The sequence below is a fragment of the Polyergus mexicanus genome, unplaced genomic scaffold (genome assembly GCF_030449975.1).
Source record: "Polyergus mexicanus isolate NDT 795.1 unplaced genomic scaffold, iyPolMexi1.0 SCAF_20, whole genome shotgun sequence".
Taxonomy (NCBI): Eukaryota; Metazoa; Arthropoda; class Insecta; order Hymenoptera; family Formicidae; genus Polyergus; species Polyergus mexicanus.
In genome coordinates this window covers 5,834,986-5,848,797 of record NW_027223340.1, presented here as the reverse complement: position 1 = coordinate 5,848,797, position 13,812 = coordinate 5,834,986, and the positions used below count along the sequence as shown (strand labels likewise).

The 13,812-nt window shown below is 32.7% G+C and overlaps 4 protein-coding genes across 5 annotated transcripts; 2 read left to right on the top strand and 2 right to left on the bottom strand.

Annotated features, from left to right (window-relative positions):
• Positions 1-2,536: 2,536 nt before the first annotated feature.
• LOC138941690 (DNA repair protein RAD52 homolog) lies at positions 2,537-4,708 on the bottom strand. Its single transcript, XM_070311541.1, has 6 exons — positions 4,361-4,708; positions 4,108-4,249; positions 3,855-4,003; positions 3,540-3,765; positions 3,284-3,454; positions 2,537-2,822 (listed from the first exon to the last, which is right to left on the bottom strand). The coding sequence occupies exons 1-6, from the start codon at positions 4,397-4,399 to the stop codon at positions 2,683-2,685; spliced, it is 867 nt and encodes a 288-aa protein (XP_070167642.1). The 5' UTR covers positions 4,400-4,708; the 3' UTR covers positions 2,537-2,682.
• Positions 4,709-5,029: 321 nt separating this feature from the next.
• Positions 5,030-7,977, bottom strand: Ssl1 (general transcription factor IIH subunit 2 Ssl1). The gene is made up of 8 exons (XM_070311540.1): positions 7,633-7,977; positions 7,257-7,482; positions 6,935-7,136; positions 6,708-6,836; positions 6,396-6,569; positions 6,073-6,329; positions 5,623-5,872; positions 5,030-5,327 (listed from the first exon to the last, which is right to left on the bottom strand). Exons 2-8 carry the CDS (start codon positions 7,316-7,318, stop codon positions 5,196-5,198), a joined length of 1,206 nt encoding a protein of 401 aa, XP_070167641.1. The 5' UTR covers positions 7,319-7,482; positions 7,633-7,977; the 3' UTR covers positions 5,030-5,195.
• Positions 7,978-8,415: 438 nt separating this feature from the next.
• On the top strand, positions 8,416-10,785 carry LOC138941734 (pleckstrin homology domain-containing family J member 1). Its single transcript, XM_070311615.1, has 2 exons — positions 8,416-8,990; positions 9,620-10,785. Exons 1-2 carry the CDS (start codon positions 8,900-8,902, stop codon positions 10,099-10,101), a joined length of 573 nt encoding a protein of 190 aa, XP_070167716.1. The 5' UTR covers positions 8,416-8,899; the 3' UTR covers positions 10,102-10,785.
• Positions 10,786-11,629: 844 nt separating this feature from the next.
• On the top strand, positions 11,630-13,092 carry LOC138941863 (WD repeat domain-containing protein 83). Of its 2 annotated transcripts, none has more exons than XM_070311778.1 (4): positions 11,630-11,796; positions 11,878-12,121; positions 12,230-12,456; positions 12,531-13,092. In XM_070311778.1, exons 1-4 carry the CDS (start codon positions 11,721-11,723, stop codon positions 12,902-12,904), a joined length of 921 nt encoding a protein of 306 aa, XP_070167879.1. In that variant the 5' UTR covers positions 11,630-11,720; the 3' UTR covers positions 12,905-13,092. The 2 variants fall into 2 exon arrangements, with proteins under 2 accessions (XP_070167879.1, XP_070167880.1); XM_070311779.1 differs by having other exon boundaries at positions 11,713-11,796; positions 11,868-12,121.
• The last annotated feature ends 720 nt before the right edge of the window (positions 13,093-13,812 follow it).

Here is a 13,812-nt window from a genome sequence, read left to right as displayed (position 1 = left end):
CACACTCACTAACACACACTCACACTCACTCACACTTGCTTACACACTTGCTCACACTCACTCACACACTCACACACACTCACACACACTCACACACACTCACATACACTCACACACTCACGCACACTCACGCACACTCACACACACTCACGCACACTCACACACACTCACGCACACTCACACACACTCACGCACACTCACACACACTCACACACACTCACACACACACTCACACACTCACACACACTCACACACACTCACACACATTCACACACTCACGCACTCACACACACTCACACACTCACGCACACTCACGCACACTCACGCACACTCACGCACACTCACGCACACTCACGCACTCACACACACACACACTCACACACTCACACACACACTCACACACTCACACACACTCACATACACTCACACACTCTCACACACACTCACACACACTCACACACAGTCACACACACTCACACACACTCACATACACTCACACACTCACACACTCACACACACTCACACACACTCACACACACTCACACACACTCACACACACTCACACACACTCACACACACTCACACACACTCACACACACTCACACACACTCACACACTCACACACACTCACACACACTCACACACTCTCTCACACTCACACACACTCACACACACTCACACACACACTCACACTCACACACACTCACACACACTCACACACACTCACACACACTCACACACACTCACACACACTCACATACACTCACATACACTCACGCACTCACGCACTCACGCACACTCACGCACACTCACGCACACTCACGCACACTCACGCACACTCACGCACACTCACACACACTCACACACACTCACACACACTCACACTCACACATTCACTCACACTCACTAACACACACTCACACTCACTCACACTTGCTTACACACTTGCTCACACTCACTCACACACTCACACACAGTCACACACACTCACACACACACCCTCAGTCACACTCACTCACATTCACACACTCACTCACACTCACTAACACACACTCACACTCACTCACACTTGCTTACACTCTTGCTCAAAACACACTCACACACACTCACACGCACTCACGCACTCACGCACTCACACGCACTCACACACTCACACACTCACACACACTCACACACACTCACACACTCACACACTCACACACTCACACACTCACACACTCACACACTCACACACTCACACACACTCACACTCACACACTCACACACTCACACACTCACACACACTCACACACACTCACACACACACACACACACTCACACACACTCACACACACTCACACACACTTACACACACTCACACACTCACACACTCACTCACACACTCACACACTCACTCACTCACACACTCATACACACTCACTCACGCTCACTCACTCTCACTCACACTCACTCACACACATTCACACACACTCACACAGTCACACGCACTCACACACGCACTCACACACACTCACGCACTCACACTCACACACACACACTCACGCACTCACACACTCACACGCACTCACACACACTCACACACTCACACACTCACTCACATTCACTCACACTTACTTACACTCAGTCACACACTCACTCACACTCACTCACAATCACTCGCACTCACTCACACACTCACCCACACTCACTCACACTCAGTCACACACTCACTCACACTCACTCACACACTCACTCACACTTGCTCACACACTCGCTAACACTCACTCACAAACATAGAACCTAAACATAAAACCTAAATATAGAACCTAAACATAGAACCTAAACCTAGAACCTAAACCTAGAACCTAAACCTAGAACCTAAACCTAGAACCTAAACCTAGGACTTCAACTTTAACTTCACTTCAACCTCAATCTCAACCTCCACCTTTACCTCCACTTCCACCTCTACCTCCACCTCCACCTCCACCTTCACCTTCACCTCCACCTCCACCTCCATTTCAACCTCAATCTCAACCTCAACCTTAACGTTTTAACGTCAACGTCAACGTTGTAACGTCAACGTTTCAACGTCAACGTCAACGTTTTACCATTAACGTCAACGTCAACGTTTCAACGTCAGCGTCAACGTCAGCGTTAACGTTTTAACATCAACGTCAACTTCAACTTCAACAAATTAAAAAAAAAAGGACAGATGTTATGAGAAATAGAATTTATTTGTACTATATTTTTTAATTTTAATTTAAAGGTTATGTTTCTTTTATATTGTGACTATTAGCCTGGTGAACTAGTTTATTCTGCGCATGCGTTGATTTGCCGCGACGCGTTCGGTGCATGTTGTGAGACGAGCCGGATTTTCTCGCGCATGCGCGATATCTCTTCGTAACGAAAACATGGCTTTCTTAAAAAAAATAAAGATTGATACTTCGATTCATTTTAGATTCAACTGTTAAATACATATATTATCCTGCGATAAACAAAGAAATTAATGATTGAGTATCGTTTGAATAATAAAGCTATCATCTTGTCTCAAGGCTCCCTTTCTTAATTTTATTTGATCATTCATTTATATATAATTCATTGCTCAATATAAAAAATAAATATATATATATATTACAGATATTACATTAGTCTTAGCTTTACAAAAATGGATTTGTTTATATAATGCTATTTATATGTATATTATTAATATTTAGGATTAGGCTTATTATCATTGTTTAATACCACCAACCCTTCCTTTTCCATCATACGTTTTTTAAATTCCATCTGTTTTTCCATTTGCTTCCTTTTTCTCTCCATTCGTTGTAACTCTTTTGCAGATAATGCTGTAAAAGATTAAAAGATAATCAGTGCTTAAAACATCTATTAAAACTTGTTGGAAAAATCATTTTATATATAAAAATGATTCAGTAATTAAATTTTTCATTATAGTTGTGATAAATTTATTCTTTTCTATCTAAGCTTAGGTTTTCTACAATTCTATGAGAATGACATTTTTATATAATGTAAAATATTTTTATTTATCTATATATACTAATAATATATACTTTATATTTTTTTTTTATATTTAGTGTATCATAATTTTAAGCAGTTTCAATATGTAATAAAATCAAAATTTATAGTGTACATTTAATTTGAATTAAATGTTAGGAAAATTTTATCACGTACATATATTTAAATAGATCTGGATCTTATAATGCAAATCCAGCATATAATGCATGTACAGCATACATTAACAATAATGATTTCTATCAATATTGAATATATTCGCTTATCTCTATATTACCTTGTTTTGGTTTCTCTTCAATTTTAGTATCTGCTTTATCATTTTGTACTGCCGCTAATTTATTCTGATCTAACAAAGATAGGTTAAGTTCTTGAGAGCTAACCATTCTTGATGATGGTGATGAAATATTAGCGTCGGTTATCTTTTTCACAGTAGGTAGTAGAATACGATCTAATTTTGTAATAATTTAAATTAGATATATATACTATGAAACATTTCATAAACATATAATTACATAAATTTATTATTAGCAAACCTTTATTTCTATCTGATTCCGGATTTGCATGCTGTATCTTATAAACAGGCTCTTCGATAGGAACGTTTGATTTTTCTTCCATCTGCTTGTTAACAGATGATTGTATCGTTCTTTTCTGTATGTCATCGATTTGTTCAGGATTAATTTGTTTTTGTGGTTGCAATTCTCTTTCAATTTTGCCTCCAAATGATAACAAAACTCTCCTTAAGCCATTTACAGCAGAACCCTGTGAATTAAAAATCTTATAATTTTTCAGTCAAATATAATATCAAATATATTGTATATATTATTTATTTTTTCAAATGAGATATATACGATTCTTGCGTTGTGTATTGACAAGCCTTTTGTAGATTCTTCTGCGCTATAATAACCAATATCTTCGTGAAAGTTTCCATTCTCCAGTTGAACTTTAACGGAACTAACACATCCTACACTACATTTGGCACCAATGATCTCAACATAATCTGTAATGAATTTGAACTTATATTATGTAAGTTTGATAAGAGAGAGATTATAGTTATATTTACAGAAATATATATATATTCTTCGAAATTAACCACAAATATACCTAAAGTCTGATGAACAACAGTATGATTCCATTTTCCTTCTCCAAAAACCTTATTAGCCGTTGAAATTAAATCACGATAATCGGCTGCAAAATCCATCGGTTCTATTTTCTCAGATTTCTTTGTCGTAGCTTGTTTTGTAGGCTGAGAGGTGGAAACATTCATATATTTTAATTATTTTTCGCAATCGAGAAATAAGTAATTTTTACACTATGAAGCCAAAAACCGTTATCAGTTCACATGGAAATTACTCACAATTTTGATACACGATAAAAAATCGTGTCCATTGTACATATTGTGGAGAAATTCGCGCCAAGGATTTGCGTCTTTAAATCACGAATTTTAGCGCGCAAATAGGAACGAGAGGAAATGAAAAAAAAAAAAAAAAAAACGCAGGATATAATCGATAAGAATATGAACCAATCATAATTTATGATTATCGGGAACTGTCATTTTGAAATCTGACACATAAAGGCCTGTCCAGGCAGATATGCGTAAACACGGAATGGACACGCAGAAAAATCCACCAATCACGTATTTGATCTAAAGAATACATTGGTTGGATTATCATTTGGAGATAAAAATTTGTTTTTGTGATTGGATTGTCATTTGGAGATAAAATTGAAAGAGAATTACAACCACAAAAACAAATTATATATATATATATATATTAAATATCCGGATTATAAATGTTTTTTCAAATACATATAATTAAGATGTAAATTGAAAAAGAAGTTGAGATTGTAACGTTAAGATATTCGTATTAAATTTTTTTTTATATTAATAAAAATATTAATATGTAATTTATAAATGTATTTATAAAATGATTTTTTCTAATTCGGTGCATATAAACTGATATTAATTGTAGAGTCTCTTTTTTACTTTTAATTGTTTATTTATTTAAATTAATTTAAAAAGCTTACTTAAACTGGATTAATATGTTTCTACGTTTTCATTGTTATTGACCGTCTTACAAATTCTAGCGTGTTGTACTATTAAATCGATTATTACATTATGATTATTCTGTAGCATTATTTTTATCGCTCTTTGTGGCAACGCTTATACAAAATTTATACTAAACATATTTTTTTTAAGATTTATCTGTGGTTTTATTGTATGTTGCAGGATTTGTCGCACAACCGGGACATGTGTGTAAGATTTCATGAATAAATATCTCACAATCTAAACAAAACGTTTGATTACATTTTCCACAAATATAGACCTAAAAATAAAAATACATATGATACATACATTATTTTTACTTTATATATTTGAAATATTAATTATGAATTGATTTCTCTTTCAAATAACTCAAAATTGTAAAATTTTTATTTTTTCAGTTATATATAGATATTTCTTTTCAAACTTTGATATATGTATATATTAGTTTTTTTATCTCTCATTTGCTATAAATCTTTATTATATATGCATTTCACAAGTTTCTAATTTTAATAAAATTATTTTCTTATTATGAAAATTACACAATTCTGCGATGTAACATATGGGAAAAACTATACCTTTTTGTCCTTTTGCGTAAAAGTTTTTTGGCAACCAAAGCAGAATAAATGGTTGCTTTCAAATGCAACTTCTTTAAAAGATTCGACAGGAAATAAGTAATGATATGATCGTGCTAAATGTGGAGCAGATACTAAAGTGAGACCGCAAGCTCTACATTCGACGGGAAGCTCGCAATGCTTACTAAAACACTGGGGACAAAGATAGCCGGTACTCATAAGTTTTACCGATTCATCAGAGTTTTCTGCGTGGCTGTAATAAAAAAAAAAAAATAATAATAAAGAGAAGAAAAGTAGAAGAAAAACATAGAACTTTAATGTATATGTATAAATGCCACAAGTATATATGATCAAAATTGTTAATGCTATTAAAAATTATATTAAAGTATCATTTATAACACGTACATATGTGTAAAAAATAGAGGCGCATATTATTCTAATCTGTGCACTTACCACATACACACTGTCATAGATGTATCCGATGCACTAGAGTGTAAGGCATGATGAGGGAAGCCCATTTTCACAAGTGCTGCATCTAATCGCATTGCAGCAGGTGGAGGATCTATATGCGCGTTTAACTGCTCTTTGTAATGCTTATCGTCGAGCGCAACACCGTGTTCTCCACCAGTAACATTTGCCATCCGTTTACAAATATATAATTCAGCTGCTAATCCTATTACGCTACACCTAATACCATCCAATTTCATATTCTGAAACAATTTCCATGCTAAGAGAAACTTTAAAGCAAATATTATTACATATAATAAAGCGCATACTCGTATCGTTTCATTGATGTCTCCTGGGTCACAAGTAGTAAGAGCTCCGATAATTATCAATACTTCTTTACTAGCGTGAGATGGTAATAATTTCAATGATTTTGTAGCTAAATCCAAAGAATTTTGCAAGGAAGGTTCACCAGTTACTACAGTTTGTTGTAGAGCTTGTAATTCCTATAAATAATAAATTGTATAATACACACACACACACACACACACACATATATATATATATATATATATACACAGTATATTACAATCTAAAACGAAATATATGGAATAAAAGTAAGATAAGAAAATAAAGACAATTACCTTAATGTGCTTCTTTGAGTTGCCAGCCAAATCACTAATCTTTTCAGCTCTTTTATTTCTAGTTATAATCACACCTAATTGACTGATAGGATTTTGATAAAAAAATTCTTCGATAAAGTCTCCTAAAAGCTTGAGACGAATATTTATATAACAAAGCGTATATATATTTTTAGCATATATGTACATTTATACATTATGAGTGGATAATTGATAACCTTTTGTCATACCTTTAGGGAACACAAGAATCGAGTCGGTTTTAAATCTTGATTCGACATTGATTCAGAGGCATCCAAAATGATATAAAGATGTCTCATCATTCCTAATCGAGCACCCTGTTTTCTTTCCAATTGACGTTTTCTCTTAGCATTATGAATAATGTCTGCGACAGATGCTTCCAATAATCCATGGTCATCTTCCTTGATTGCTTCCCTGTATTAAAAATATATCGGTTAGATTATTGGATTGATGTAAAGTGTAAAATTTTCATTTATATATTCAAAGACAGAATATCAACGTTAAACATACAAAATTTTTAGGCTGAAAACGTACCATGTCTTTTCATAACCAGTCTCCCAGCGATATTCCTTTTCCTCAGACTCTTCTGCCGCCATAATTTATTGCGAGATAAAATATTTTACGATCAAGAAATGGAGAGATATTATTATAAATAAGGAAACAGAAAACTTTATACACGTATGTTTATAATTAATCTTTTTCGGTTTTAATGTCTTCAGTAGTACATACAGTTTTTTGACAGCTTTTGACAGCCAGTTTTCTGAAAAATAACAATATATACAAACATCGTTTACTCGAAAAAATACAGGTTAATGTTTATATATACATATTGTAAGGTTTTAAGAGGGAATCATAAGCGAACAGAGAAAATATATTGAATGGGGCATCCAAGGCCCAGCAGACAGAGTACCTGTTGTAAGACTGATGTGATAGGATCTTCGGATAGAGTCCCGATGAGACCTCGTATTTTTCGTCCGCTTACAATATATTGCGACGATCAATATACGAGTCTTTGGAAAATGTCTCACCCAAAATTGATCCGTGTGATAAATCCAAGAATAATGAGTAAACATATGTGTTGTCACCTTGTTATCTATTAAATTTAACGGATGTATATTAAGAATCCAATTTGAAAAGCCCGCTTATCAGCCATTTGTAATCGCATATCGCGCGCAATTTTGAAATCGCATATTATTTTTTATTTTTGTAAAAAAAAAATATATATGCAAAATACCAATGAACGGTCGAAAAATATTCGGGGCTCTACCGGGTATCGGGACTCGATACGAATGCGGCGTCTACAATAGAGATTTTAAGCCCTAAGCCTTAAGAAATAGACCAATCACAGTCGAGTATTCTTCTCATACTTGACTGCGATTGGTCAATTTCTTAAGGCTTACGGCTTAAAATCTCTATTGTAGACATCGCAGAAGACTTTCTTCTTAGTCTTATGACAGACACTCACTCTGTCTGCTATGAGTGTTAAGGCCGGTTCTACAATAAGTCGTATGTCGTTAGTCGTAAGCAAATTAACCAATCACAATCGAATATTTTCGGAATAATCGACTATGGTTGGTCAATTTGCTTACGACTAACGATATACGACTTATTGTAGAACAGGCGTAAACGCTCATTATTTTACCACACTAGTATTCTTTTGTTCTGTTAACTTGATCTCATTCAGGATCTTTTGCATACATGTAATTTTGTCTTTGCATGCATTGTTCTTTTCTTTCTTTTCTCTCATTTACACTATAATTGTCATTTATCTTTCTAATTTTTTTTCTATCTATCTATCTATTTTTATCGTCCATCACAGATATATACGAAACGTCACACAAATCACTTTTAGCAAGAGAGCTATTTCAAAAGTGTGACGCGCTGCGCGAATTATACGATTTGTTTTTTATTATTGTAAGAACATTATATTCAACTTATCGAAGATCATTCGTAGAGATTATGACGATATACTTATTACGATCATTGACATAAGTCGTCATAAGTGAAAGCATTTTTGCGGCGCGAAGATTCAGGAAAGCATATAGTCGGTTAATACAGAAGGCAAGCCCTAACATCTCGATCAATATAAACGATTACGAAGATGGAATATATTGTGATAATGGTGCGATAGCTAGTGTGTGACACGTTGACAACACCCTCATATCGCTTAGCCAAACATGAGATTCAATGACAAAGAGCTCGCAGAAGCGAGCTTTGGGCCCGCTGATCTCGAAGGACGTCTAAATCATAAGCGGGCTCATAAGTCAGGTTAGTTTAGTACGTGAATATAATTTTATACTTTTTATGCAATACACGCACAACAGATCGACTTAATATCTGTTATTTGTTATTCTGCCGTCTGATAGTCATTTGTCATCGAGAGAGACAAAAACAATTCCTTCCATTCACCTACTATATATTATACTGACTTTTTTGACAAGAGAATATATTTTATTATTCATATCATATATTATTGTGTTTTTGCACAATTATCTGCTTCTGATTTATATTTCCGGTTTATAGAGAGAATTGCCATATTTTATTTCACTCTGCGACATAAATTAATTTTAAACAATAAATAAATTTTAGACATTTTTAATCATTCGAAATATAATTATACTATTTCTGAAATACTTGATCAAACTTCAGGAGTGAGTTTCCTGCATAGAAACAAAAGAAACAAGTCATATAGAAAGTTTTTACACATCAGAAAGTTTATTATTTTATATAACTAGTTAGGGGATAATGATTATACAATATTTTTTTACCACAAACTCTTTGACAATCTCATTGTACAAAAAATTTATTGTATGACTGATAGAATAGATGTATATATACTTAAATAATTATAGCAAGATTATATTCACTTTTAATATATAATTTATATTTATTTTCAGTGTTTAAAGAAAAATGGTTCAAGCTGCGATACAATCTATTATTTTACTTTAATATTAATGATTTGGGACAAATTGATAGGAGACAACCTGCTGGTGTTATTATTCTAGAAAATTGCAGCATTAATGTAGATACTTCATCCGAAGGAGTATTTGCATTTAGCATTTCATTTCGTGATGAACATGAAAAACGGCATGTATTGAGCGGTCGATCGGAGTCTCAAGTGGAACAATGGATTAATGCACTTAAACAAGCAAGCTATGAATATTGGAGATCTCGTTTGATTACGCTTCAAGAAAGATTATGCAAGAAAACGGGTAAAGATCCGTTGCTAATGTATCCTAGAAATCAAGGTGTGGTGCGAGACGAAGCTTGGGGGCCTGTTTCTAACTTCAGATCTCATGTACGTTCGTTTGCAACGTCAGTTGGATCATCATCCACATTGAATACAATAACCAGAGAAGTTAATCTCATAGAACTTTAATATAGGAAAATCATTGTAATTAAATTTGTCGAATTAATTTAATTGCCAATCTTTTTAGAGAGAGAAATGTGTATTTTAGACAAATCTGCATAATGTAACGAATGAAATAGTTTTTTATACCAATCTGCTTTTGATTTACAATATTGTCACTGCCATTGAAGCAAAATTTGAGATGTAGTTTCATCAAATATATAAGCTTTAATTATTTATTATGTTATTTATGTGAAATTAGATAAAATATAAAAGAAAATAAGAAAATATTATTATATAAATTAAAAAATATACATTTGTTTTGTATAATAAAAATTTTTTTTGTTTAATATAATATTAAAATAGAGATCAAAAGGAGATTAAAAACTACTATTTAACAGATTGATTTTTCAAGACAAAAACAGAATATTGGGAAAAATAGGGGAAAAGACAAATCGTGCAAATTTAAATAATAATGATTGCGCAGTTGTAATATGGAAACAAAATATGACACGTAAAATAATATTAATTATGTACATACATCAATTATATACATATAAATATTGTATACATATATCATATAATATATATATGTATATGAATTTGTATTAGAGCCTATAACAATATTGTAAAACAAATTATGATGAAAGTATGCTGATGTATATTTAGTAATATTTCTTATAATTAAATATTCTTATGTTGTGCGTATATTGGATGAAAGTTAATGCGCTAGATACAATCTTTAGAAAATTGTGATTATTCATTTGCTATTCATTATTTCTACCTCTGTACAATATTGATAAAGTATTCAAAACTATCAAATACTCACTATTTATAACAAATAGATAACAAATTTATGTAATAATATTGATGTAAGTTGAAAAATAATTTTGTAAAATAAAGAAAAAAGATATTTTTATAATCTCTATAGTATATTCTTCTCAGTGTTATAAAAAACTTTATCACAAATATTCATATATACTTAGAAGATAATAAAATATATTTGTAATAAATATATATTTATATTGTTTGTGTCTTTTATACACAATGTATTGTAAGTGTAAGACATGATACAAGCACAAATATAATTCCTTTATTATTAATTTTATAAAAATTCACTATTTGTTTATATAAACTTATGTAAAAATAAGAGAAGTGATTATTATTTGACATAATAATGTAAATTTGAATTATATATATGCGTGTGGATTATTTTTCAAGAGTCTCAAAAGACTCGTATTCTAATTCTCTATTGCTTATAGCGACAGAACACGGGTCTTTGAGACTCTCAAAAAATAATTTTGTGAATTATCAGAACATACTTTGACAAGAAATGAAGCACACTGAATTAAAATTATATGAATATATATTACATATCATATGAATATATATTAAAAATCTAAATAGCAATAATATATTATATCTAAATATTCTTCCAAATCGTGTTATCCTAATATCGAGAAGTAGCCACTGAATATAAATCCGCAACTTCAGTTTGATTTACGCTATACATACTACATACATATATCATCTGTGATTTACTCTCTCCCTCTTGTCGAAATATATAATAATAATAACTGACAATTTTTCAAAAGTCTCGTTCACAATCTTTTATCGGATGATGATTGTATTTAAATTAGCCTTTAAAAATGAATAGTGAATACTATAAATTCGTGAAAGAAATCGATTGTAAACAAGGGGCTGTCAGATCTGTACGATTTAGCGGTAAGGAAAATGTTGTTGAGGTTATTAATAATGTGTCAATACATACGAATCTTACATATATTGACACGTAGTTTGTTTTAGTTGACGGTTCTTACTGTATAACGTGCGGATCGGACAGAAAACTAAAATTATGGAACCCGTACAAATCCGTTACATTAAAAACGTATGGTGGACATGGTGACGAGGTTATGGACGGCTGTGCGTCCTGTGATAGCAGCCAAATCGTGTCCTGTGGTTTGGATAAATCTGTAATCCTTTGGGATGTAGCAACTGGTATGCCTGTACGCCGTTTCAGAGGTCATGCAGGTCCAGTTACAACAGTAAAGTAGATATCTTTCTCATTCAAACTGTTTATAATATATTCATTTTACTCTCACAGTTCTTACAGTCAAGACGACTGAGCTAAGTTTGATATTTCTTGTTACAATCACAGATTCAACGAAGAATCATCGATGATAATCTCTGGTTCTCGTGATAACAGCGTTATGTGTTGGGATGCACGTTCCAAAGCGCAAGAAGCAGTACAGTCACTGAATGATGCCAAAGATTCTATTTCAAGTATAAGAGTTTCAGATCACGAAATCTTGTCTGCTTCTTTTGATGGCAAAGTACGTACCTACGATATACGTATAGGAGAACTGTGTGCAGATTATATGAGAGGTAGGTAATGACGGGGTACAGTGTAACCATATTTATGATTTATTGATTAAAATATAAAAATACAAATTTTTTAGATGCAATTACATGCGCTAGTTTTACCAGAGATGGCCAATGTCTAATTGTCAGTTGTGCAGATGATTCAATTAGATTGATTGATAAAGATTCGGGAGAACTACTTGGTGAATTTAGAGGTCATACCGGAAAAGATCTTTGTCTGGAATCGAGCGTAGATTACCAAGATACAAAAATTCTTTCGGGCTCGGTGGATGGAAAGTTATGGATTTGGGATCTTGTATCTCAGAAAGTGGTTGCAAAACTCTCAGGAATTAAACCAACTAAGTATGCTACTGTATCCATAAGTGTTCATCCACAGAAGAATTGCTTTTTAGCCTCCAATGGACCTAATGTGTTAATGTGGAGTACCTCATCTCAGACAGATGATGAGTAATGTAAGCTTTCAAAATTTATAATTTCCAAACAATTTTATAAATTTTACTTCAAAATAAAATTATCAAATATTGCACAGTAAATAATTAGCTTTAAACTGTGCGTATCATTTATAATAATATAATTGTCTTAACATTATATTATTTAATAATTCATGTTCATTTAATTTAATAATTTTTATAAAAATTACTCCAGATATTTCTTTACTTCTTAAATGATTTATCCTGAAATTTTCTTTACAAATCAAATTATTATTTAATATTACACGAAGAATTAAGCAGTGAATATTACATCGTCATTTACAACATTATATAGTGTAATATATATGTATATAAATTATACACACATTTGTGTGTGTGTGTGTGTGTGTGTGTGTGTATCTTATTGTATATCAATTTTTATAAAAACAAGTATATACTTTTAGAGAGCTAAAGATTGAAATTTATGAGAGGTAAACAAATAGAGTTTGTATTTTATTAACACGAGAAAAATTCTGTGATGTAATGCCCAATGTAGAGAGCCTCTAGGAGGCAGAGACGCCAACCAGCCATTTCGCGATTGACTGGCATGATATGTGCCGATTTGGACATTGCGACGCCAATGCATAAGGTTATATTACGCATATTACAAAATATAATGAATAATATAACTCCAAACATTTGATATCTTCGGTTCGAGAATTCGTATCCCCATATCCCATCTGCTCTGCATTGGCGTCGCAATGACCAAATATATTATGTCAGCCAATCACGAAAAGGTTGGCTGGCGCCTCTCTCTCCTAGAGACTCTCTAGCTGTCTAGCTCAATGCGAACATACATGTAAGCGTGCGCATGCGCATTTTACGCGACTGTAAAAAATTTCACGCTACATTTCTGATTTATAATTGTAAATATAAGTTAGGTTAAGTT

Bases quoted from the DNA above. Each gene is read 5' to 3' on its own strand.
- LOC138941690 (XM_070311541.1), bottom strand. From the start codon at position 4,399: ATGTACAATGGACACGATTTTTTATCGTGTATCAAAATT. The intron at 3,766-3,854 runs GTATATATCTCA...TTTAATTCACAG, and splicing joins CAATACACAACGCAAGAATC to GGTTCTGCTGTAAATGGCTT. The intron at 3,455-3,539 runs GTTTGCTAATAA...TTACAAAATTAG, and splicing joins GGAATCAGATAGAAATAAAG to ATCGTATTCTACTACCTACT.
- Ssl1 (XM_070311540.1), bottom strand. From the start codon at position 7,318: ATGGCGGCAGAAGAGTCTGAGGAAAAGGAATATCGCTGGGAGACTGGT. The intron at 6,570-6,707 runs GTAATTGTCTTT...TATTATTTATAG, and splicing joins ACTCAAAGAAGCACATTAAG to GAATTACAAGCTCTACAACA. The intron at 6,330-6,395 runs GTATGCGCTTTA...AAATTGTTTCAG, and splicing joins ACATCAATGAAACGATACGA to AATATGAAATTGGATGGTAT.
- LOC138941734 (XM_070311615.1), top strand. From the start codon at position 8,900: ATGAGATTCAATGACAAAGAGCTCGCAGAAGCGAGCTTTGGGCCCGCT. The intron at 8,991-9,619 runs GTTAGTTTAGTA...ATTTATTTTCAG, and splicing joins TAAGCGGGCTCATAAGTCAG to TGTTTAAAGAAAAATGGTTC.
- LOC138941863 (XM_070311778.1), top strand. From the start codon at position 11,721: ATGAATAGTGAATACTATAAATTCGTGAAAGAAATCGATTGTAAACAA. The intron at 12,122-12,229 runs GTAGATATCTTT...TTACAATCACAG, and splicing joins GGTCCAGTTACAACAGTAAA to ATTCAACGAAGAATCATCGA. The intron at 12,457-12,530 runs GTAGGTAATGAC...CAAATTTTTTAG, and splicing joins GTGTGCAGATTATATGAGAG to ATGCAATTACATGCGCTAGT.